This window comes from Argiope bruennichi, chromosome 3, assembly GCF_947563725.1.
Source record: "Argiope bruennichi chromosome 3, qqArgBrue1.1, whole genome shotgun sequence".
In the NCBI taxonomy this organism is placed as follows: domain Eukaryota; kingdom Metazoa; phylum Arthropoda; class Arachnida; order Araneae; family Araneidae; genus Argiope; species Argiope bruennichi.
Window position 1 is genome coordinate 113,766,106 of NC_079153.1, and position 26,551 is coordinate 113,792,656.

At 28.1% G+C, this 26,551-nt stretch overlaps 2 protein-coding genes across 7 annotated transcripts in view; one reads left to right on the forward strand and one right to left on the reverse strand.

Moving 5' to 3' along the window:
* Positions 1 to 554: 554 nt before the first annotated feature.
* Positions 555 to 26,551, reverse strand: part of LOC129963231 (monocarboxylate transporter 9-like) — an 83,842-nt gene continuing 57,845 nt past the window's right edge. For 4 of the 5 annotated variants that reach the window (XM_056077435.1, XM_056077438.1, XM_056077434.1 and 1 more), the window contains 7 exons: positions 7,394 to 7,872; positions 6,173 to 6,316; positions 5,121 to 5,393; positions 3,633 to 3,925; positions 3,104 to 3,428; positions 2,503 to 2,790; positions 555 to 1,878 (listed from right to left, as the gene is read on the reverse strand). In XM_056077435.1, the coding sequence (XP_055933410.1) occupies positions 1,724 to 1,878; positions 2,503 to 2,790; positions 3,104 to 3,428; positions 3,633 to 3,925; positions 5,121 to 5,393; positions 6,173 to 6,316; positions 7,394 to 7,589 (1,674 nt within the window). In that variant the 5' untranslated portion in view covers positions 7,590 to 7,872 and the 3' untranslated portion in view covers positions 555 to 1,723. Of the gene's footprint in view, positions 1,879 to 2,502; positions 2,791 to 3,103; positions 3,429 to 3,632; positions 3,926 to 5,120; positions 5,394 to 6,172; positions 6,317 to 7,393; positions 7,873 to 12,446; positions 12,584 to 26,551 lie in introns of those variants that run through there. The other variant, XM_056077436.1, reaches the window with a different exon arrangement.
* Positions 8,145 to 25,935, forward strand: LOC129963233 (phospholipase A2-like). 2 transcript variants are annotated; one of them, XM_056077440.1, is made up of 6 exons: positions 8,145 to 8,384; positions 16,224 to 16,404; positions 17,900 to 18,084; positions 21,273 to 21,432; positions 21,740 to 21,892; positions 25,718 to 25,935. In XM_056077440.1, the coding sequence occupies exons 2-6, from the start codon at positions 16,340 to 16,342 to the stop codon at positions 25,923 to 25,925; spliced, it is 771 nt and encodes a 256-aa protein (XP_055933415.1). In that variant the 5' UTR covers positions 8,145 to 8,384; positions 16,224 to 16,339; the 3' UTR covers positions 25,926 to 25,935. The 2 variants fall into 2 exon arrangements, with proteins under 2 accessions (XP_055933415.1, XP_055933414.1); XM_056077439.1 differs by lacking the exon at positions 8,145 to 8,384 and having other exon boundaries at positions 16,110 to 16,404.

The window sequence follows — 26,551 nt, forward strand, 5'->3', positions numbered from 1 at the left end:
GTAAAATAAATAGAAGTTTGAAGAAAAATGAGTTCATTAAACTACGCTTACTGCTTAAAAGTCAGAATTACGAAATGTTTCATGTAACGATTAAAATAGTGGAAAATTATTTTCTGATACAAATTAGTTATTCAATAGCAAATAAAAATACTGGAGAAACATTCATAATTAATATAGAGTAAATTATAAATAATTATTTTTTAACCAATAACATTAGAATATGCATCATTTGTAATTTATCATCTGTTTTAAATAATTTGACAAGTGTGACACGAAAAAAACCCCACCATCATAGAATTAATTTTTTTCCTCCGATTTATTAACAAAAATTCAAATAATTAAAATTTGTAAAATGAATAATCTTTTTTCAAAAATACAACCCAGGTTTTCCAATATTTCCATGTGAAAGACAGAAAAATTAAAACAAGTCATTGGGTTAATTTTTAATTTTATTGCAAAATATTTTTTTTCATCGTACAAATAAATAAAACATTTACAAATCCAATTATTATAACAAAATACATTACCATAATATGAAAATAAATGATGTCATGATAAATTCGAAAAAACCTAATATTTACATGAATTTTTTTCATTATTAAAAAAATAAGATATATAGTGTGAAATCGTGAAGGATAGAAAGAAAATATGTACATAACAAAATATGTACAAAATGACAAAATAACTACACATGTACAAATTCTTTATAAAAAATAGAAAACGTTTATCACTTGTGTAAGTAGATAATTGAAAAAAAAAATGAAATTGAAAAAGTTCTACCCTAATTAATTGAACTACGCTTGTTAGCATTTCACTATATCATTTAAAAACAATGATTCACAAACATTTCAATTCAACATATTTGATTCCGAGAAGATTTTTCATGTCAGTTACTTTCTTTCATCTTCTTTATCATTCAACTTGATCTTCATTTTACATCTCTTCCTTCTAAATTTCCGTTATTCTTAACGCTTTCAAAAAATCTTTTTTTTTTTTTTTTTTCACATCCTTCTCTCGATCTGTTGAAGAAAATACAATGGCCTTGGAGAAATGTTGGAAATTCTCAGATTTAAATGCGGATTTATTTGTGATCTTCAAAACTGTCTACCACTCTATTCTGTCTGATTGACAATAGTTGACCTCGCTTGACCTTGCCTATTTGACAACATTTAACCTCACATATATTGGTTGATAAGAAAATCAAGCATCATTTATTTCTAAACTCATCATTTCCAGTTCGTGAAACTGGATTTCATCCAGTTATTTCTTTAAAATCACTTTGATTTTATTTAACTGACTTTACTTGGTCTTAAAAATGATTTACCAGTTCATGGTAATTCAAGGGTCTTTTGAATATGCATATAAGTTCCAATGTGATGTTGAAATGGAACTGCAACATTTATATCTCATCTTATTAGGACAATTGATAATAAATGTTCTTCAAAATAGCTTTTCATTTATTTTTCTTCTTGTTGAAGAATTTCACATTGACGTCACTCTGATGTAAGCAGAAAAGTTCCTATTCGATGTTAAAATGGAACTATAGCATTTGTATTCCACGGTCATCAGAACAGTTCGTTGAAAAATTCTTTTTCAAAGTCGCCTTTGATTAAAAATTTCTTCTTTTTGAAGAATCAGAAAGTTGAAATAATTCTGAAGACCGAGGAGTTAACGATTTTAACGATTAGAGATGAGTTGAATTTTTTCTTGGACGACTTTAGAATTACACTTTGATTTCGTTTTCTCTTCTGGCCTCAATGCGTTGGTTCAGTCTGGCCAAGAGTGGCTCAAATAACCAGAAAACTCCAGAAACTATAGAAAGACTTCCCAGTAGATAATACATGCCATCATAGGAACCGAAATTGTCTCTAAAGTGACCTGTAAATAAAAATTAAAGAGAAAATTAATTTTAATACATGTAAATAATTGCGGCTTATATAGAATTTTTTTTTATATTCAAGGTACTAACAATCATTACAATCTGTAAACAAATTATTTGTTATTATTTGCTTATTTACAAATTATTTGTAGAAAAAGAATTTCCGTACATTTCATTTATTAAGTTTAAAGATGTTTTAACAAATGATTATAAGCGTTTTTATATTGTTTCTTGATATCAATTCTTTTAATGAATGTATATGATGATTTAGTGGGAAACTGTCGTTAATGGCACTCTTTCCTCTCTTTCATCCACATATCTTTAATTCTCACGAGATCAGAAGATATGAGAGATGGAATTCGACGTTTTTATCTTTATGTAGCAAGAGAAAAAAAATCTACCAATACTTCTTGGTGTGCAGATGAAAATTCTTTTAAAACAACAAAAATATTTTTTAAGATTATAACAATAATTGCAATATTTTAAAGCTAAACACTATTGTATTTCACCTCAACATCTCTTCTAAGGTCAATAAAAGCACCATTATTAATTCCCTTTTTATCATATACTTTCCATTACAAAAAAGACAAAAACAACATTTGTAACCATTAACATGAACTTACCAATAAGCGATGGTACTCCCAGAGGAACCAGCCCTGAGGCAAAACCGTAACATCCCATTGCCACCGAATGTTCTTCTTTTTTGACGTGTTTCAGAACGATTACGGGCATTCGGACCAGCATACTTCCAGCAGTCATGGAGTAGAAGGCCAGCAGAGCTAAGAAAGAGGCCAAGTTGAAGGCGAAGGGTAACAATATGATGAAAATTCCTTGAAGCAACAGAGTCAGAGTCATGTAACGGGGGATTGAAATGTATTCCTTGTCAGTCACCCATCCGAAGCAGAGACGGCCTATTAATTGAACAAAAATATACTGTTTTATATTTTCTCTAAACTTTTAAAAAATATTACAATAATTAGAAAATACTGTAAAGAAATTCTATGAAAGATTAATTAAAATTGCCTTCTAGATAATGTTTAATTTGATATTCTATTAACATTCACTCATATGTTTAATATAAATTGCACAAATATCATTTTCATGCATATTCAATTAAATTAAAATTTAACTTTGGTATCCTCCAGAGATAAAAGAACTATTTTATTGAAATAACAATAATTTTTTTTTTAAATTCTTGTTAAAAAGTATAGTAAATTAATATACCAATAATGTCTCCAACAGCCATGGCGTGGATCAAGTATTTTCCAACAGTTTCTGGGAGACCTTTGTCCTTGCTGTAATCTACCATGCTGGTCATGATTGGAATGAAAGTGAAGACATAGGTTGCCATGCACACGCAGACCAACAGAAAGATTGGGTTGGTGTAGAGCCGCAGCATAGTTTTGATACTTGTGGAGAAACTCTTCTCGTCCTTGGCATCAGAAGACTGCTCTACAGATGTAGATATAAGGGCAGGTTTCTTCAAGGACTCTTCATTGTTGTTGGGCATTTTTTCATACAGACTTTCTTTAGAAGTAGCAAAGATGTTCTGGAAGAAAAATTCATCAAAATGAATTAAAAGTCCAAAATTTCTGTCATTTAAATATTGCATTAAAGTTAATAATATTAATAAAATATTATTAGTTAATTAAGTTTGTAAAACATGTATAAAACATGGGTGTTAAAACCTGAAAAAAACTCTGTAATAGATAGGGTTAAGAAAACGCATTATGTATATATTTGAATATCTCACCTGAATGCTCAGTCTTTTTTCCAAAGGAGGTTTATCGGTATTGTTTTGTTTCTCATTGGCGAAAGCAAGGTTATCGTATCCACGCTCTCCTTCCAACTTCTTTTCCAAGGATTCTACCAGATTAGTGGTGGAATGGGCTTTCGTGGGAATGGCATTCATAATTTCGTTCTTTTCCAGTAATCGGGGATTGAGGGAGACAACACTCTTTCTCTTTTCGGCATTCGATTTCACATAATCATTCGTGATGACATACATAGGAGGCTGTTTCTTGAAGCTTCTGTTGAGTTCTGTCACTATATGAAGAAAGGAAGAGAAGTTTTAGAATGTTGGGGGAAAATAAAACGAGTTTGCGTAGAGTGAATTCGTCTTTTTGAAATTATTTCACAAAATAATAATAATAATAATCAGTAAACGTTATTTTACATAAAATAATATTTCAAGTGATTATCATTAAAAAATGTACAAAACGATTAAATACATATTATACGAATAGGAATGAAAAATTCTTGAGTAAATTATAGAAGCTTGAAACTACAATACGTAAAAGTTAAAGAAGGAACTCATTAACCAACAAAAAAATTTCATGTTCAAAAAATTCAAACAATCGTTGTATAAATATTTGGAAATGATTTTCATTAAATGTTTTGTTTTATTTTAGGGACTATTTTAAGGTATGTAGACATAGATATCCAATTTTGACTTTAAAACCAGCATTTGGAAATACAGAAACGTAGGTCAGTTAATGAGTTTCTGCTTTATGTTGCAAAATATCATTGAAAACGGACCTAATAAATTTCGACAGATTTAGCATGATGAAGGCACGCCAGATGGCACCCATTTCTCGATTCACATGAATCTGAAGATTTTCAACGCACATCAGCCCCATTTGCCGGACGGTCCTTGGTGGAACCAAAGTCTCGAAATCTGGGCTCTGAAGCAGGCATTCTGCCAATCACATTTCACCAACCAACAAAAGTACGCTGTGTAACAAAATATAGGATTTTGTTCATGTACTCATTTGAACAGAAAAATAACATAAGAAAATAACACTTAAGTTTACAGTTTTATAGTTTTTAATATCGTAGCCAAAGTTAATTTAATGTTTACAGGCATTTTAGAATAAATAGGACATTTTATTTTGAAAATTGAGCATTTTTCAAATAGTTATTGTTTCGAGACGTTTATTAATCTAATAGGGTTAATAAAGTCTGCATTTCAGCAAAATTAATTTTGAAAGTAAGCATATTGATGGTTTGAAATTTAAGTTTTAAATGTTATGCATTATATTACAAAAGGTAAAATTTAAGTTCATTAAAATGCAAATATTTTTGCACAAAAAATTAAAGAAAAGAAATAGAATTTTCAAAATAATTTGTCCAGTTTTAAAAGTTATAACAAAAATAGATGGCAGCATTTAAGAAATTTTTTTTGAAAACTTTATTAAGAAAACTTAATTTATTTTATTAAAATGAAAAAAAAAATCCTTACGTTCTGTTGTAGGCTTAGGAGTGCCATTTCTGACCCAGCTGGGAGACCTCAGCAAAATGGCTGCTGGTAGAACATGTAGGATGACTGCAGAAAGAACGAGGAATGTTCCCTGAAGTCCATAAGCTTCTCTCAAAGCTTCAATTAAGAAAGAAAAGATCACAGAACCCATGCATGCTCCGGATAGTGCAATACCAGATGCTGTGGAGCGATATTTCTCGAAATATTGATTGACAACAACTTGGAAGAGCGTGTTAGCAAATGCTTCACCCAGACCTGTGAAAAAAAGAAAAAAAAAAAAAAAAGAAAAGAGTTATTTGAATGCCAATAAATATGAAGATACGTAAGAGATAATTTAACAAAATATCCAAAGATCCTATATCTTGTGTAAAATAATATTAGTTTTCATTTGTTTAAATTACTTTTACATCATTTCATTCCTAGATAGAATCATTTTATTCCAATTTAGAATTATCTTAATTGGCTTGTATCATTCCCCAACTTTTTGTAATAGGGCTAATGCTACTATTGAATAAGATCTGAAGAACTGTATTAGATAAATAAATTGGATCCATATCAATAATAATGTTGGACACATTTTCATGAAAATGATTCCCTCAGAAGGGGCACCTGAAGCATGAGAATTAGAAATGCATGGATAAGTAATCAGATTCTCACTTCCTTGAAGAATACAATAATAGTACAACATCCAATGATGAGTTTTATCTCCTTCCGGAGGGACTGATGCATAGCCAGTAATGGTCATTTTGTTAGTGACCATAGTATCCGTGTTGTTACCCCACATCATTCCTTCAGTAACCCTGTAAATCTAGTCTTTTCGGAGGCTTCTATTTAAAAGTTTTTGAAATAATGCATATTCAAATTACGCTGACATTGTTAAAATCCATATTGCTTATTTACTTTACAGAATTTACACACTGATTTCATAAATGCAAATTCTGTCTTCTGTAACAGTATATTTTTATAATACTATTAGACTTTATTTTTATTTTTATAACTGTATATTTTTTAAATATGAGGTAAAGGATACTCACCGTGAATTCCACCCCAACAGACAGCCAGCCACGTAACATTGGGGGCAAAGAAAGCCAGGAATGCACCCAGGGAAGCTCCGAATGCTCCCCCCAGTGTGACAGCTCGAATGCCATATCTCTGGCCGACTATCCCAACTATCGGTCCTGAAACAGCAAAAAAACAATAATTTAAAAATCTGTGATAATAGACTTGAATGTAAAATATCATTTCTCAAATTTTTAATTTTTCAGTTAATTTTATCCTCACTATATGAATAAATATTATGAATATTATTTAAAGTTATTGAGAAAGAATATCAATGGTAAGAATATTAATTAAATGCAATAGCAATTATAAGAAAAACAGAAAAATTAATATATTATCTGCGAAAAATACATACATAAATAAAAAAGCAAACACGAATAAGCAAGATTTTGATATTCGTTTCTACAATTCTTATGTTGGAAATTTGTATTGAAAATGAATTATTTCAGATTTCATAAATATTTTTTTATTAAATGTTGTATGTAGAATTGGTAAAGCAACTTTTTAAAATAAACTGAATTAAGACTTTTCATTTAATTAAATCTTAAAATAACGAAGCAGTTTCACTGAATTTACTTCAAATTATAATAAATTCAATAATCATTTATATTTACCAAATGAAAGACTGAAGTTCTGATAGTAACTAATATGAAAGAAAATTTTTAATTGAATAAAACATTACATCATTTTCAATCCAAAACAATTAAAGCTTATTTAATTATCTAATGTAGATTACCATTCAATTATGAATGGAAATGAATAAGATAGCCACTCACATTTAAATTAATAAAATTCAGATAATAACGAATATTTTAAATTCGTAATTTTGGTTATTCCAAAAAGTACAAAACAACTTTCATTTTTCTGAAATGAGCAGAACATACAATAGATGCTTAAAATGCTTTGCTGTTATTTTAAAATCCATCATTTTTTAAAAATCTGTCAAAATATTTGTCCTCTAGATTTTATATTTATTATACATAATCTATCATTCTTAATATTCCTCAAAATAAATAATTATCTTCGAAAATGCTTGAATCCTTTACTTGTATTTGTATTTTCATGAGATACAATGACAATATAATATAATAATAAGTCAATAAAGAATAATAAAATTGTCATAGTTAGCACCTTCATTACCAGATGCAGTGAGCGATGTGGATGAACACCGGTGATGAAATGTAACAATAACTTACCGGCTAAGCATCGCAATGATTTCCTGAAGGTGAAAGGTAATGTAGCTTCTCTTCTAGTTACTCCATACGTTTCAATGACAGCAACATACAGTATTCCAACCATTTTTGAAATTCCAGAAAGTATCATAGTAATGACACAGGCTGCGCATGCAATAACCCAAGCATGACCACGATCGGGACCTTCGCTGTAAACCATGCTTCTAGATCTTCAAATACTTCAATACAATTCCAGAAAATCAATCACAAGTAACTCTAATCCTTCGGTACTTGATTGCCGGTTCAGAATAATTTCAGAAACCAACGAGATGGATACTTTTGATTTTCAACTTCCTGCACAATCCAGAACCAGAAATCACAACAGCAGTTTTCTTAGATGATGGAATCTTCTTAAAAAATCGTGCAAGGATACTTTTTAATCAGGAGACAGCTTTACTTGATAAGTTCTTTTTTCTTCGAAATTGCTTCAAATCTTAAACGACCTTAAAAATAAAAGATTATGATTCAACCTTTTGCTTAGAATCGAAGAGATTTGAATTGAAATCAAAATCCACCACCGTTTCCGTATATATAGCCAACAGGACATTAGTTTTTTACGATTTAATTGCTTCATTCTAGACGTCATTGAATGCAATAGTTTCTAAAAGCGGAGGAGTCATTTTGCGTAAAAACTAAGAAACAGAAGTAAGCAAGGGTGCCATAAATTTCCCCAAGATCCCAAAAGTTCGTGGTGACGTACTGTAGCAAGTTGATAAAGTAAGACGAAATCATGTGCAATCAATGATAACGCCGGAATCGTTCGAAGAAATTCTAGAAACTATTCTAATTGTTCGCATCCGAAAAATTTTAGGACATAGCTATTGTCCGTGATTTATGACTGTATAATACATTTATCAAACAAAGGTAATATTATCACGTGCTGTTCTCAATTGCAGAACGAAAACACCAAAGGAATGGGATTTCAGTTGTAGTTTTGGCGTTATCAATTATCATGGTCAGTTAAAGGCTTCATATTTTTTACATATATTTTTTATGAAAATAATTTGGTGAGAAGTATGTTAAATTTTTAATTTTATGTATAATTAATATCATAAGTTAAACAGTTATAATAGTTAATTGTCAGCTGTAATAAAAAAAGAAATGGTAGCGAAGTAATCAAAAAAATATAATTAGTAAAAAAATGCATATGAATTAAAAATTTAATGCTTTTGAAATCAAAGATTTGAAAACTGTTGTTAATTAAATTTTATGCCTCATATTTATAAATTAGGACGAATTTAAATGAAAGCACGATCTTAATATTACTTTAAACGATGGAGTTTTAAAATATATAACGAATTAATAATATTATTCTAATTTTAAATTATTCTTTTTAGTTCTATGAGTTCTTAATATAAATAATTGAGCTGCAAGAACGTAAAGTTCAAATAGTAACACGAATTAGATGTAAAATTAAACTGCAAGTTTTTATATGAAAAATTAAGTTATTTTGTATAATTTGCTGAATCAAGTCATTATTAAATCCAGCAATTATATTAAAGCACATTTATATGTAAATAAATAAAATGATAATAATATATTTATTTTCATAAATATATTTATATGTAATTAATATCTGTAATTTTTGACGATTTTCTCAATTTGATATTAACATTTTATAGACATAATTAGTTAAAACTAAAAAAGAGCAGAAGTGTTTTATTAAAATTATAAAGGAACATTTTGAAAACGCAAAATCATTAGATTATTTAGCAAATTAACACTTCTTTGAAAATGTGAAAATAATAGCTTTCTTTTTATAATTTGTTATAACACAGTCGAGTTTTATGACCAGAATAAAATAGTAATTTTGGCTTTAAAATCATACGTGTTGACTAATATTTCAACAATGCAATAAAAGCTTAAAAATTTAGTTAATTTATTTGCAAGTTCTAAATATATTGTTTATCTATACAGCTATGTAGATTCTTTAAAATTACGATTAAATTTTTCATAACTCAAATTTCCGATGAAAAAGCTTTTACAAAGAACTTTAAATTTCTCTATATAAAAAAGCTCGATCAAATAATAATCGACTTCAGCAAAATTTATTAAAAAAAATCATTCATTAAAATTTTATTGGAATTTTAATTTCCTTATAGCTAGTCGCTTTATTTAATCATCAAAAGTTAAATGTATTCTCCAGTTTTTTACTCTTATTTAAGTAATTGAAATAGCATTATCTATTTTCAAATGAGATTGATATTTCAGATGATATATTTTGCAGTTAAGTTTGGAACATTTTTTGATGTGTAAAGAATTTGGATAATAACAAATGATTTTTCAATCTTATCTTTCAAAATAAATATTGTTTTTAGCAATAATAATATTTATTTTACAACAGGTATTTACAAATCAGTCCTGGCCTAGATAGATAATTTTGAAACTAAAATAAATATTGCATTGCAACATTTGTTTTGTTTAATAAACTCTAATCTTACAAAAATAAATAGCTAACCTTAGCAAAGCAACTTATTTATATAAAACTGCAAAATAAAATATAAAAAATATATATAATGTATGAATATTTAAGAATTAAAAAGCTTTCTGTAACGCAATGATTTTAAAATATAATAAAATTACATATGCATAAAAAATTACATAATACATAATTATTTACTGAATGCAAAACTTTTTATTACTTCAGAAATAAAAATTATCGTTGTTCAGTTTAAAGTTTCTAAGACAGACGACTTTTTTTTCTATGGCCAATCTCTTAAGAGCCATAATAGTTTTAATTATATTTAACACAAGTAGCATTAAGTACCTTTAAATAAAATGTTATCACACGTAATTTATTTTTAATTGTTTTTGATCATTTCCTTTCCTTTTAAATGATTACACTTAGGTTCTTTAAGTATATGGCTTCATAACTTTTACTGAAAAGGAAAATCACATAAGAACGAAGTGTTAGATTTTAAACAGTCAGGAGTATAAAATTAAAAACTCAGACATATTGAGAAGTGCTAAAGAGTGTGAGAATTCTAAAAGAACAATTTTAATAAAAATCATAACGAAATATATATTTTAGTCAGCCATAATAAGCACATGACAAAGCGCTAATTTCATTTGTCATTCATCTGTTACAAAAAAAAAAAAATGATAAGCGAAGATTTGTTCGAAACTCGATATTCTTTTTCGTTGCTGTATTATCGTATTCATTTCAAATAAGTAAACACATTAAGAATCTTTAAACACCCTTAATTTTTTTGAATTATTATTCTTTGTAAATAAAAAAATACACATTTTATAGAAGTAAACAATATACTTTAGAATAAAATTAAAAAAAAAAAACGTCAGATGGAATGATTTGGTGACAAAAGATTTAATAAGTATTTGTTTAGATTACCACAAATTAATATTACGGTTATGAGCGATGGCTTTGAATGTTGGTTATCAGAGTGTACATATAAGAAGGAAATCGAATTTGTCAATTCTCAATCCATCTGGCACAACATCATTTTAAAATATTTGGGCTGAATAGGCTAGAAGATGAGTAAGTTTTAAAACTTCAATTATAAGATGCAATGCACAAACTTCTTGAATTTATTATAATCGCTATATTAATGTCTAATAACTAATATCAATTATCACTATATATTTTTTTATTAATAATAAAAGCAGATGTGTGTGCGTTAGTGTCCGTGTCTGTTGCTGCTGTATAGTAAAAACATTTGGACCTAGAGGTACTAATTTGGTACAAAAATATTTTGGAGGATGGAATTTTTAAAGAATTTTAATTAATATAAAATTAGAAAGATTTTTATAATTTTTCGGCACCAAGTTCCGGAAATATTTTCATACAAAAACGATTTTCGTTCCATCTTAAAATTAAAATATATATATATATATATATATATATATATATATATATATATATATATATCTTTTTAATAATACCAATTTTATTGTCATATAATTTTTCGAAATTTGGATAATTTCTCAAAAATTATTTTAAGTATAATTTACAACAATATTTTTCATTGTTGCAAAGAAATTTGAACAGTTCTCATTGTTTCATCCTAATATTTAATTGCGAATTTTTTTCTTCCTTAATTAAAAGCCAAGGAATAAAATTCTGCTTGTATTTTCATGTTATATAATTAGATATTTACTTTCTTATCTTATTTTTTTTATGAAGTTTAGAAAGAAAGTCCAATAAGCTTAAATATACAGGAAAGAATATACGAATCCACTATTATAATAGCTGTACTTTAATTTTTTATTAGCATGTTTCAATCCAGATAATATATTGTTGGTCATGTTCATAGATTGTATACCCCTAATTTAATATTGGAATCAAAAGCTTATTTTTCATCAGGAATAAGAAAGTATAGATACAACACAGGGTTCGATAATATGCAATTAGATAGTGGCTAATGCAGATAATTACTTATTCTATGTGATTATTTCTCGTGATTTGATTCCATTGAAATGGTTCATGTTCACAAAGGACAGAACAAATATAAGGAAATTAAAATGACTTTCTTTGGAATTTAAAAATATTTTGCAGATGCAACCAAAGATATTAAGCGTAACTTGAATTAATTGGAATCAATTTTCTCGACGAATAAGCTGACCACCAGGGTCATTAGTCACGCAAATAAATAAATAAAATAAAACCAATAATACAAGGTAAATTAAAATAAAATGTATTTAAATAACTTTGAATGCTTGTCCAAAATTAAATCTACATTGCACAATGATGCACATTCAAGCTATTTACCTTTTCCACTTTTAAAAACTAATTTTAAATAATTTAACAATTAATTAATAATATAACAGTGAAATAATACTCTTATTTTATTATTTAATTAAAAACTACACATTTTTTAAAATAATCATTCTTATCGTTAATTTAAGCTTAAACGTGATTAAAAAACTTTTTTCTTTCATTTGTTTCATTTATAGAGATTTACATAGCTGAAAATAAAAAACAAAAATTAATATATTGAATTATGAACACTTAATAATATATTGAGATAAATTAAAATCTTATTTCTCATATCAAGCATACCTTGATTTTTCCATATTAAAATGTTGAACCGGCAACGAAAAGATAAACTGTGTTATCGACTGGACTGTTAGCAATCGAACTGACTCCTTTCAAGATTGGATTGACCGTGAAATATCAGTATCGAATTTTTATCTCCGGCTGGACATTGAAAGATAAATGATCTACTAACGAATTACAGAATTATCGCTTTCCGTTTTGAGATTTATATTTCACTCTAAATGGAAATGCTAAAATGCAGGCTGTTACGTTATCTTTGTTTACATTTGCTTAATCCTATGCAACTGTCATTACGACAAGACTTTTTTCGTTATGTTTTGGGAAAATTTACTTTAAATGTATCTTTTAAAAGAGTTTTAATGTAAATTAATGACATTTTTCATTGTTCTTTTATGTACACATGCCAAACGATTTAATTTTTTGACAGCAGGTTATATTCGTTATCATTTATTATGAAATTGTTTGAAAGTAATCTGAACGTTAAATAAATATATACAAATAACATTACAAAATACAATAAAATCTACTATTAAACCGCTTTATGAAATCCTGAAACATGCCCGTCAGCTATATATTTCCTACTTTAGCTTTATGTGCTGATTGTTTGGATAAGCACAAAACAAAATGTAATTGGCATGTTATTTGATAACAATAATATTAAAAATCTTTTAAAAAGTGATGAGATTACTGAATTTCATTACTGGATACTTTTGACGGAAAAGAGAAGATGAGAGGGAAATGAGGGGGGGGGGGGAGAAAACAAGAGAAACAAAGATTCAAAAAGCCGATTTTTCTATCCATTTTGGGTCATCTTATCATTTTTTTTTATTGATATAACTGATATCATGAGGTTATATATCCAGTTTTACATCGGGAAGAAAAGGTGATAATTGTGATTCTTTATTAAAATATAAAGAGTTCATTTAATTATTCCTCAAAGATTAATTAATTCTGAAAAATTTGGCGTATTTTATGCTACAGAAAGCAATTAAGAAAACTTTTTATAAACAGTAAATTTCAGATTATAAACAGAATTGGATGGTAGGGCAGCAGTGGATAATCGCAAAATGGTCGAAGAACGTCAGAAACGAACACAAAAGAACAATTTTTATTTACAGTAGGATCTTAATTAATAATTAATAAAAAGTTTGTTTACTTATTTATTGTTAAATAATTTATTGTAAATAGTGTTAAATAAGTTATTACCTATTTACACATTGTTTACTTATTTATATAAAAAAATCGCCAAATTCGAGTTAAATCGTCTTTTTTTTTTATCTGTGTGATTGAAGGTGCTTTTTTTAAAATTTTGGTATTGGCAACCGCAAGAAATCAAAAGTTTACTGAATTAAAAAACGAATAAACGTTTTTATATATCCTAATTTCACAAACAATGCGAGTTATAGCAACAGCTAGTTTATAATTTGCAAAGTGCAAAATAAAGGGAGCATTCATAAATCGGTTCTTAAATGTAACATTCCCAAATGATTTATTTCTTATTGCAACCATAAGTTAACCACATGTTTATTTATATTAATATTTAATTATAAGCAGTATTTAAAACGCTTTTGCATGAATAATAGAAGATTCTTACCATTTTAATTATTTGCTATATTTAATTCTACGAACAAATTTTTTTCACTTTATCTCTACTAGATGGCATTAATGTTTTGAAATCAAAATTTAATTTAATTAATGTTTAATTGATCCTTCAGTTTTGAAAGTAGCAAAATAATGTCTATATGTTCTTTCTATAAACCGGCGTTTCTACGATCTGGTTCTTCAGCCGTCTAGTGTTTTCGGAAGGGGAAATGTTGAACGAGATAGAGAAACAGATCCCGACATGGTGGATAACAGTGACATTAGCACTACGTAAATCCTATACACAAGATACTTCGGTTTAGATTTTGTGTAGTAAACAAAAGATTTTGGTATTAAAAGGTTCTTTTTAAACGAAACTCCTTTAATCCGGCATTTCACTGATCTGATATCGGTCTGCTTAATGAGACCTTAACGTATTATATTTAGACATCAGGAAAGAACCATTCGACTTACAATCCATGAAAATTCAACAAAAAGAGGCGGGAAGGAGCGAAAGAAGATAATTTTATTCATATTAAGGACTTGGAAGATCATTGATGGAAAACAATTAGCAGATATGCTACAGATTATCAATATTCCTTAACCCAAATGCATTTAAGACATTGCTTGGTGAAAAATGATGTTGCATAAACCGTTATTTAATATGACTGGAAGTACTATATTAAGGAACATGCAGCTTGTCAGCCGAATGATACGCGAACTGTTCGCGAGATGTTCCAGAAAATCATTTTCATGCTGAATCAGACTAAGGGGATGGAGCAAACATAAAGCAACATTATCTGTTATCAGTAGCCAATAAGAAAGAGCAAAGCTGTAATTTTCGGAAGTTTGAAGGTTTTTCTTTGCAAATTCGTTGGAGGTTCATGTATAATTAGTTGGAGATTCACAAATGTTGCACGAGTCTTTAATTTTAAAGAAAACAAAAATAGATGAATCAGTAAATTTTGTTTCAGAATTTTGAACCATTTGGTTAGTCTTAATTACGATGTCTAAAAAGAGAACATGATTTCAATATCAAACAGCTGCATTAGCTAAAAGAGTTTATATAGTTATTAAAATGACGCAAAAAACATGTCGATAATAATTATGAATTTAATTATGATTCTTCGGATGGAATGCTAACTTAAGAGCTATATGGATGCTCAAAGACTGAGAATCACTGGCTGAGTTAGATACATTTTTCGGGAAGAAACATCCAAGTGAAACATTTTGACAATAAATAGATATCTTACAATATTAATTGCAAGATAAAATTGAAAGAATTTTTGAATTTATATACTAAAATTTCGTTTGGAAGCACTAAAGTATAGAGATTATAAAACTACTAATTTTGAGCAACTGCCACATAACGAATCAACAAATAAGTTATATATGTATTCTATATGCATATTACAAGCATTTATGTATATATACAATACATATAAGCTATTTTTGTATTGTATATTAATTGTACATGTTACATTACAAGCATAATAAAAACTTTGTTTATGCCCATGGATTATTTGATTTCATATTTCTTTAAAGTTAATAGTCACATTTATAAACACACAAATTATTCTCAGTTAAAGCAACATTGTTATATTTTTTCAGTCAAAAGTTTTCATTTTTTAACTCCTAGATATATACATAAAACCGAAATGAAGAAACATTTTATATATATACTAAATTAGACATGATACCATGCTTCTAAAGTCCATATATCATTGTCTTTTAAGTTCTGCAAGCAAATATTTTGAGATATACATGCCAAAAATTTAATATCACATCTGCAGTTTGAATCACTGCGCTAGTTACAAGTTTATTCCTACCAACAACCTTGGCACAAAAATTAGGCTTAGTGAGCCCGTCTCAACCTTCTTTATTTAAACAAAAAAAAAAAAAGTGTCAACCATTAAAGGAATGTTATGACAAACAAACAGATCTTAATCTGTTGGCCTAGAAAAGGTCATAACATATCCAAATATCTCAGTATAAACAGACGGCTCACGTTTATGGTGTGTTCCTCAGGTGTATGCGGGTCGGTGTATACCCGCACAAAAAAGCGATCAATATCCCAGAATATCCACTCAAGGACTTGTGACATTGGGGTATAAATTAGGGAATACGCTCGGGATGATAGAGATAATTCAACGACCTGGATATTTGCCTAAGTCACGTTGCTGTTTTTTACTATGCTAGGCTTGCTATTCTTCTGCCTATATGCGGCGTGGGCAAATGGAGATGGGCTGGATTTAGAGCATGGATCGAATCCTGCGAGAGTTTGGGCATTTTATGTCGAAGATGAGAGTGGAAGGATGGTGTCAGTGCTGACCAACCCTTTGAAAAATACCTTAATAGATTGCTATGTCTCGGGAGACAGGTAAAAATGTTTTTGATTTCAATGTATGATGTTAAAATCTCTTTTATTTTCCATTCAAAGCAAGAAATAAATAAAAATACAATTTTAAAAGTAATGACTTTTTAATTAATTTTTTTTTCTAAAATGTTTCTACATACCCTAAAAGGAGTGAATTGAAGGCGATATAATGGCTTAATTGTTTTATGACAAATTAATTTATAAACAAACATTTACAAGCGTTTAGAATTTATAATTGTAGGCGATATAATAGCTTTATTATTTTATGAAAGATTAATTTATAAGACATTTATAAGCATTTATTATTTATAAAAATTTATTATTTTAAACATTTATTATTTATAAACATTTATAAGATATTAGTTTCTGATTTTGTCTTTGTTATATATTTTTTTTAGTGATGAAATTTTTCAATTTTAAATGCTTTCAGTCAATAATAAATAGATTTATAAAGCATTTAATTTATTTAATAAATAACAAAAGTATATATATACACTTCACTGTTAAAATTTTAAATAATTCTGCTGGAAATCTTTTTCTAAAATTCAAAGTTTCTGTTATAATATTCCTTAAAATTTTAAAAATTTAAACGAAAATATATTCAAAGTCATTTATTTGAGTAAGCCCATCGATTTTTATGCGCATTTTTATTCTTTTCTTTATTACGATTTCATAATAAAAGTAATTTTTTTAAGTAATTGGGATTTTGATTTTTGCATAAAGAAAAAAAAATGCACTACTTTGACTAAAAACATTATATTAAATTTCGTATTTAGTACAAAAACATCACACAAATATAAAAATAACATTCGCATAATATTTATAAGAAACATAATATTTATAAGAAAGAGTATATTGCATAAATAAATATTTCATGTATTGAAAGAATATCTTTTCAATACATGAATTTAATACAAGAATGAATTTTAACTTCTCAAATTCTCAAAGAAATAAAATTTATATTGTAAGCATAATCTATTTTAAGCCATTTGTTAAAATTACGAAAATCGGTAAAAAATATTCGGCAACTAAAGCATTGAGAATTTTGAAATGTGCTAATCATATAAATTTGACGATTCTTGATATAAAAAATTTATTCTAGAAGAAAATGTTTATCTTTTATGCCAATGACATTGACATTGATATTTGTTCATAAGTATTCTAAAATATAAATTTTTTTTCTTTAATAATTCATTTAAAGATTTTTCCGAAGTAAATATTTTTATATTTGAGTTTGTCATCTGAACAAAACTTCTTAAAGTTGTTGGTGGCATTTAAAGACGCAACGGAATATACTGCATAAACATCGGTGTATGAAAGCTGTAAATCTTCTAAGTAGTAAAAAGCTGTCTTGGAATAATCAAGCATTTTTAACTTTTAGTCTAGAGGACAATTTTAACTTTGAATTTGTTACATAATACTCTTTGTTTAACATTTTTCAGCACAACAACATCCTGTTCAAGTCAGTTTTTCTCTATTTTGTTTTTGATTTCTGCAGATCCTTGATCACCGCTGTCATGCAGACCGTTCCGAAACCCAATGTGACACTTGTGGATAAGAAAACAATGGACCAGCTGGTGGGGATTTGCAGCTACGCCAAAAAGAACGGCCACCTTTACGAAGAGGATGGGGAAGATGTGTGGCAAAAATTCGGAATTTTCAGTGGTTTCTTCATTTACCCAGGTTTGACTGAACAATTTGCTCGAAGTTATGTATTCCTGTAGTTAAAACGGGCGCGTGAAAATTACTAAATCCATTAATCATAATTATATACCCAGTGCTTTCTTTTTAACTGTTTTCATAGGAGTAGAATATTTGGAGTTGAATTTTAAATGTGACCATTATTCTTTTGCATTTATTTATAGAACTATTTTACAATAACTAATAATTTTTAAAGGAAAATACATAATAAATGTTTCACCTACAAAAGTATTTATTAAAAGCCTTTTTACTCTTTTTTTATTTTTTACTTTCTCGTATGAAAATTTTTCGAATTTCAACAAATTCGAACTCGAGATTTTGACTAATCTCCATATCTCAAACTTTTTTGAGTTCGGAAAACACATTTTTACCATTATATCTGCCTGTGATTAAAAAAAATACTTTGAGTTGGTCGGATGAAATTTGGTATATGGACTTACGACCGAATTTGTAGATTTGTATAATTTTTTGAGCGATCTTCATTCTTAGGAAGTCTGTCTTCCTATCCGTTAGATCATAAGTGAATTCAATGACTTGTTGAGAAGTAAAGGTCAAAGAGATAAGCATATAAAATTTGGTACACAGGTTTAGCTTCTAAAATATGGATTCTTATAAAATTTTGAACCAAATAGTTCAAAACACTGACCGTCTGTCAATCTGGGGTACGGCATTCACGTAAACACAATAACTCATAAACACAACGACTTAAATCACTAAATTAGGTACGTTATCACAATAGATATGTGACAAATTTTGGTTTCATCAGTCAAAAGAGAAAGCGCTCAAATTATATATATATGTGTGTGTGAGTGTGTCTGAGTATATGTATTTTCAGCATAATTGCATTTAGTCATATCAGCCCATTGATAGCCATACATATTTGCATAGATTTTTATTGATGAATGAAAACTGCTGCATTCTTTTCGCTAATTTTACAAAAATTCTGCAGAATTTTACAAATACTAAAAAGTATAAAACCGTATGAAAAAAAAAGATTTATTTACTTTATACTAACAACAGATAGTTATTAAATGGAGCTAATTTTGTAAACAAGAATAAAAAAAATATTTAAAGAATTAAAAAAAAAAGTGTGCGGAAATTTTTTGCATTTGGATGAATGAAACAAGACAGTAAAAAAGCAACGACCGGAAAACTTCGTTATCTCCCTTTTTCTTATCATTTTGTTTGATTCCAAATTCCTCTTAAGAATTTCTAGAATCAAAAAATAAAATCCCTGACACTATAATTACATATGTATAATCCTTTTAAATAAACCTTTCACTACTTGATCGATTTTATGTCAAGAAACAGACGCTCTGCGTTGAGTGACCGGAAAAGTTAGATAAAGAAATTGAGGCTTCAAGAAATTTCTACTTATAAGATTAAAAAAAAAAAAAAAAAAAAACTAAGTAAACTATCCAGAGATATGACATTCAAGTTCAAGGAAAAGGTTTCTGAATTATTAAAAAAAAGCATTAAAAAGGGCTATATAATCAGCGCTTTAATCTTCCAGAACTCATAATTGGTATTTATGATATTAATTTGATTTTTTAAAATAATTCAATTGATTAAGTTAACGTTAGACATCCACATAATACAGATATAGAAAACTTGGAAAAACATTTATGTTATCTGTTAATCGTCAAGAAAATTTTAATCTTGTCGATTAGATAGAGTACAACCTAAAAGCACTAAATATCACATGACTAATATTATTTTCATTTACTTCACACACATCATTACAAAATCCTTCTACTCGATTCTTTTTTTCTAACCGTTTTCCAGGTATTTCTTGAGCCTTTTAAAATTATTATTTTATAAAATGAAGTAATACCGATCACATTAGTTATTAAATTATTGTTTTTCTAAAGCAAATACTTTTGAAAAATATTTTGTTTGATTCTATTGGAGTAACAAAAAAGATTCTTATTCTAGTAAATTTTCCTTTTTTTTTTTTTTTTTTTTTGCCCATTGATTCTATTGGAGTAACAAAAAAGATTCTTATTCTAGTAAATTTTCTTTTTTTTTGCCCATTGATTCTACTGGAGTAATAAAAAAATTCTTATTCTAGTAAATTTTCTTTTTTTTTTGTCCATTGATTCTATTGGAGTAACAAAAAAGATTCTTATTCTAGTAAATTTTCCTTTTTTTCCCCTCATAATTCGAAAAATCAGAATTAATTCGTTAGGGATAAATACTTTCAAAAAAGTATTAATCTATTTTAAATTTCATTTTTGTAATTAAGTTAATTTTGTCTCTAAAGCCGATAAATTTGGAAAATATTCTGTTTAATTCTGATGTAGTAATCCAAAACTTTCGTATTCCAGTAAATTTTATATTTTTTCCCATAATTCTTAAAATTCCAGAATTAGTTCGTTAAAGATAAATTCTTTTAAAAAATATTATTCTATTTTAAATTTCCCAATTACCGAAAGAATCATTGCACTAAAGATAACCATTTTTAAACTGGTTCTATAAAAATTTTGTTGCTGAAATAAGATATTGCGAATGTTAGAGATTTGTTAACGGTTGGTAAGAGTTCGTTAATAATAAGAAGGAAAGATATTTCTAAATCTCAATTTTCAAATTTTTTTTCTCAGGATAAAACGTTTTTATTTAATGTTGTAAATAAACCATATAGAAAAAAAAAATAAAGTTTAAGTATAGTTACATATTTTTTTTCTCCTGAAGCCCATTTATCAGGTAATATCAGGTAATTTATCAGGATTTAATAAATAGCAATATTAAAAAAAAAAAAAAGGTTTGAAAGTTTAGAAATTGATATTGAATAGTGTTATTGGTACTGTGTAATTGGTATAAACGAGGATTTATTGCTACTACATTGGTCGTTTCAAAAGAAATACAAATTTCAACGATCCAATTAATTTTAATTAGTTGAGCAATCACACATTATTGGAGAATTTACATCATAGAGATTTTTTTTTAAATTATCAGATTCATGTTCAGAATAGTTCCCATCTATAGTTATTAATTGCATAATTCCAGTAGGTATAAATAAATTTCCCTTATACCAGATAGTTTCAATTGCTTCTAATCTCTTTGCCTCTCAAATTTTTTTCTTTCACCTGTTATGTCCGGAGATTAAAAACCTTGAGTTCAAGCACTCTTGACTCTCTCTTCAAATCGACACTATTTTTCTTTTTCTGCAGGAACAAAATGGTGCGGTGCGGGCAACATCTCAGAAGGTTACGACGATTTAGGTGAGGAGGTCGAGGCGGACAAATGTTGCAGAGATCACGACTACTGTGATGATAACATTCCAGGGTATGAAAGTAAACACGGATTGGATAATAACTCCCCATTCACCAAGTGAGTAATCATTTCTACATTCTTTTTTATCTTTAACATAGTGAATTATAAATATATCAGTAAATTATCAAAGATTATTGACTGAAAATTGAAGATAGATTTTTAGAATGAATAATAAACCTCTATTCTGTTTGAAGCTTGACGAAAGGTATTTTGGAACGGAAAGGGGAAGGTATTTTCTTGAGTTTGAACAGTGGTCAGATGAAAAGGGCGATAGATGATTACTGACTTAAAGGACAGTGATCAAAATGGAAATACTTCTGTTTAAAACATAAATGATGCAGTTGAATAATATTTTTGATTTCAGGTCACACTGCGATTGTGATGACAAGTTTTACAACTGCCTGATGGAGGCTGATACGAAGACATCGCATCGTGTAGGAAAAATTTTCTTCAATTACATTCAGATGGAGTGCTTTAGACAAGATAATCCAGTCACTGGGTGCAAGAGATACAAAGGGTAACAGCATATTGTTTTATTGTTAAACGATTTTAACTAAGAATTTAAGTCCATCACAAATTGAAATAATTTTTCTCATATTTTGCATTTGTACCAATTTATATTATTATGACTGAAACAACAATAGTAAGAAAGCTACGTATTATACAATTAAACTAAAGAGTGTAAAAGAAATGATAAATGAACATAAAAACTAAAGAAGTAAAAGCATTCGGTACATTAGAAACGAATAAAACTATGCTAACATTCTTAGAATTCATACCTTTCAGATCAATAAATTTAGAACTCTACTGGATGGTTATAAATTTCTAGCAAGTTATTTTACTCCAAGTTTCAGTTATAACTTTAAACAAAACTTACACAATTAAAAAATAATCACGGATACCACAGACACAAAATTGCCAAAACAATAGGTATTACTTTATATTGATCTTCTTTGTCAGACTTTAAATAGAAAAATGGAAACAAATATTGGCAGATGAAAACTTAATTTTATTCTAGATTATTTCTCAAGATATTTCTATGATTTTTTGAATAAAATTTAGAAAAACGTTATAGAGAGAATAGAACTTGCCAACAATATTACATCAATTTTTGTGATTTATAATAGAAAAAGCAATATATAAAAACATATTAATAAATGTATACTATGTTTTAAATATATAGAAACGGAATTTTTTATGATTATACAAACTTTATATCTCATCAAAGAGGTTTATTAAATATTTTATTTATTTAGCAAAGAAACAATAACTTTATAAAATAAGAAAGACATAAAAAATGTTTTCTGTATGAAAATTTCATAACGTTAAGTTCTGAAAACATGTTTTTAATCCAAATAAAACAAATAACAGTTGTTATTCATTATTTCTTTTGAAAATGAAAAAGTTTTTCAATAATATAATAAAATTAAAAGAATAATGAAATTATTTTCTATAAAATAAACAAATTCTTCGAGAATGTATTTCCTTTTCATTCATGTGTAAGCACTATTTTAGAAAGAATAAGATTGAGATAAATTCCGTGATAAAAAAACGTGATATGATAATCTGTAATAAACTAGTCAAAATTATTATAATTTAAAGGTTAAACGTGAAAACTCAGTAGTCTGTAAGACTAACTTACCTCAAAATTCACTTTCACGCGCAAAGCTTATGAAAATTACAAGCACGATTCTTAGTTAACTAGCAGCATCCGAAAATAGAAGTGCTTCAAGTTATTCTGGTAATTTAAATATATTTCAAGGTTGGAAATATCATTATGTGTTCTGAAATTGAATGCTAACGAACGAAATAAACCAAAGTGACAGCAGACAAGATTAGAATCTTAAAAGTGTTTGTTATTTTGATTGATTATAAAAGAATTAATACTCTTCATTCTAGAAAAATCTAAACACCTGCAAAAGCAGAATTTGAAAAATTATCCATGGGAAATGTGACTTTCTTTTGTTTTTTTAAATGTTTTATGTTTTTGCTTTGTGTTTTAATTTATATTTACTTGCTAAACTCAGAATTGTTCCCGATTTTATAAAAAAATAATTAATGGTTTAATTAATAATTCATTTGTACTTGAAATCAGATTGAACAACTTCAGTTTGTTGCGAAAGAACAGTATCGTGAAAGAATATTAATGTCAAATAGTGCTGATTTTTTTTAGAACCTTACTCAAGGTCGAGGTTTTAAAATTGATATTTAATCCTTGCATTACATTTTTTGCCGATTATTTCCCATTTAACAATTAAATTTTCTAAAAATAGATCTTCCAGTTTCAAATGAGTTGCTTTTATAAAGTGGCACATATATTAAATAATTTTGATTACCACTGTACATTGCTAAAAGTCACTGTGCATTCTTAAAAGAATGTCAAATCATCTTTTAGGTAGAATTAAATAGGATGATTAAAAATAAATATTTAAATATTTTTTTTATATTAAGGCATCAAAAGTTATGAATTGCAATTCATTATTATTATTTCTTCATAATGTAAAAAAAGTTTAGAAATTTTTCAATGGTTATTTCTACTAATAATAAAGAACGTGCCTGTGTGTTTAAACTCTACAGTACTTGTACGTACAAAAATGTCACATCTCATGCAGGCTGTTTTACACTGCGATGGCTCGCCTTTTTTTTTCTCTTGAGAGATGTAAATCTTGTAGATGATCCTAAATCTATTTCAGAATTAAATCGGTTGATATATGTACTTTAGCTTGTAACTTTCAGATATTGCCTCCATTATGGTTTTCATTGATACTGCCATTTTTATTTTCCTAAAGTTGTAACCAAATCTCTCGAATGGAATGAAACATTTTATTTACGGAAATAAACAAAATAAAAAAATTAGAATTTAGCTTTGGAAAGAAGTTGCCATTTATTTGCTAAAAGATGATGCTGTTATCTTAACAATAACAGAATATATTCCATTTTTTCATTCGGTGAAATTCTTTTATGACTTTTTCACAGAAATTCTTATCTTTTTCGATGGTCTCTAGTGTTTTCTTTAAAGAAACAACCAGGCATATCACCTCATAATAAATGAGAACCTTTAAAATTATAAAAGGGATCATCTGAAGTGGAAAGACTAAAAGAAAGGAATATAATTTATTTAGAATAGTTCGGAGAATACAAAATATCAAATAATTGAGAATACTTAATTTTGTTTCAATTAAAGCAAACGCACGTGCTAAATAGCCTGGATAGTCCATTTTATTCAAATCTTTTTGAAAAATTGAGAGAAAAAAAAATGTGAACTAGAAACCGTGCAAAGGATCGAATATAAAAAAAATAGTTTTAGTTGAAATTCGTTACTTCTTCACTTAATGTTGACAACATATGTCAAGTCAACCTTCTAACTCTCCGACCCGCCCTAAGGCACACGGATTTAAACCAAAGAACTGAATGACCGGACCGCCGCAACAGCAATTGGCGGGAACTGTGGTTGAGTCCTAAGGGCCGTCACCGGCCACGGTACAACCCTCCCCGAAGGAAGTACGTCCCGTCATCGGTGGGGGGAGTCAGATCCCCCACCTATTTGTGTACCCTCCAGGATGGCGAGATCCAACCACCATGCCGGAAGCATCTCATCCTCATTTCGAGGTGCCCCCCCCCGAGGGTCAAATCAACGAAGTTAAAAGAATAATGACTGCAAAGTAGACAGTATCATTGAGTCGTGTTAATCAAAGATTAGCCCCTTAAAGTTTATACAAATTTTCATTTTTCAGCTTAGCAGCCATCTTGAATTTTGGCATTGGCTATTAGGCATATGTTGGTGATATAAAGAGCACTAACTAATGAATTTCCATCAAATAAATGTCAATATAAGAGTTTTTTTCTCTGAGAATTGCCATATGAGATAGCCACTCTATTGTAGTATTTATTGTCAGTTCAATATTATTATCTTTCTGAATAATGTCCTTTTACATATATTGCCACAATATTACTGGTATTGGCATTTTTAGATAGGCATTTTAACGTTAAAACAGCAACGCTGTATTTAATTATTATATTATCCGCAATCTATCGTGCAACGGATCGCTTTTACATTTCAAACTGCACACTTTGAGATATAATAACAGTATAAGCTCGAAATTCAAGCGATGATAATTTTTGGTTGCAAAATTGCCTTCATTTATATGGAATGATGTTTTGCTGTTCTTTATATTGGTTATTAAAATTAAAACATTATAGCTATTTTTCTTCCTCTATGTTTAAAAGTTTTCTGATAGTAGTATCTATTTTATTGTTGAAGTAAAACTAGAGAAGAAAAATCAACTGTTTTTAATTCAGTGAAAACTATATTTTCACAATTTACAATGCTATTTTATTGCAGGTGGATCCGACGCAGGTGCCAGGAATATGAATATGACAGATCCAGCGAACCTATCTGGCAGTTTTTCGATGCGAAACATTACAGTGTGGAAGATTCAGACGAAGACAATGAAATCGAAGACGACTATAAGGGCGATGTTTTCGAATACATGTTGCAAATGGTCCTCAAGGATGAAAAATCTACATCTTTCAGAAACAAAATGTCATAATAAAAATGTATTTTCCTCTATAGATTGTTGTAGTTATATTTTTTTAGACGGCCATTGAATATGCATTATTCTAATTAAAAACTACATCTCAAATGAAAATAAATAATAATTATAAAGTAGAATTATTTATTTTTATATTTATGAATAGGATATTATATCATAAAAACAGCGGGAGGGGTCTTCCCAAAACTTTCTCGTATACTCTCTAATAAACGTGTCACGCTAGAGAACGCCTTGGCATTGACGTACAATAGTTACGAAATATTAACTTGTGGCGTGAATTTAGCATTTTGACTGAATCAATCATGTCATCCTTGGCGAGTTATTTGGCGATCAATCCCTGGCATGCGTTAATAATATTTAAAAATCGAATTTGTGCTTTAGACACGCTTTTCTCAACAGATTGAAACAATGATTTGATTACAAAATTGCACTTGTAAGTCCAAATTTAATATATTTAATTCATTGATTTTTGAATTAACGCGTTTACTTATTTTTTAAAGTACAGACTGACAGACGGTCATTCCATTGTTGGATTTGGCTCAAAATTTGACAGGTGTCTGCACTATAAATGTTAAATTTCTATACTGAATGTAATCTATCTAGTTCTTTTGGTTCTGTAATAA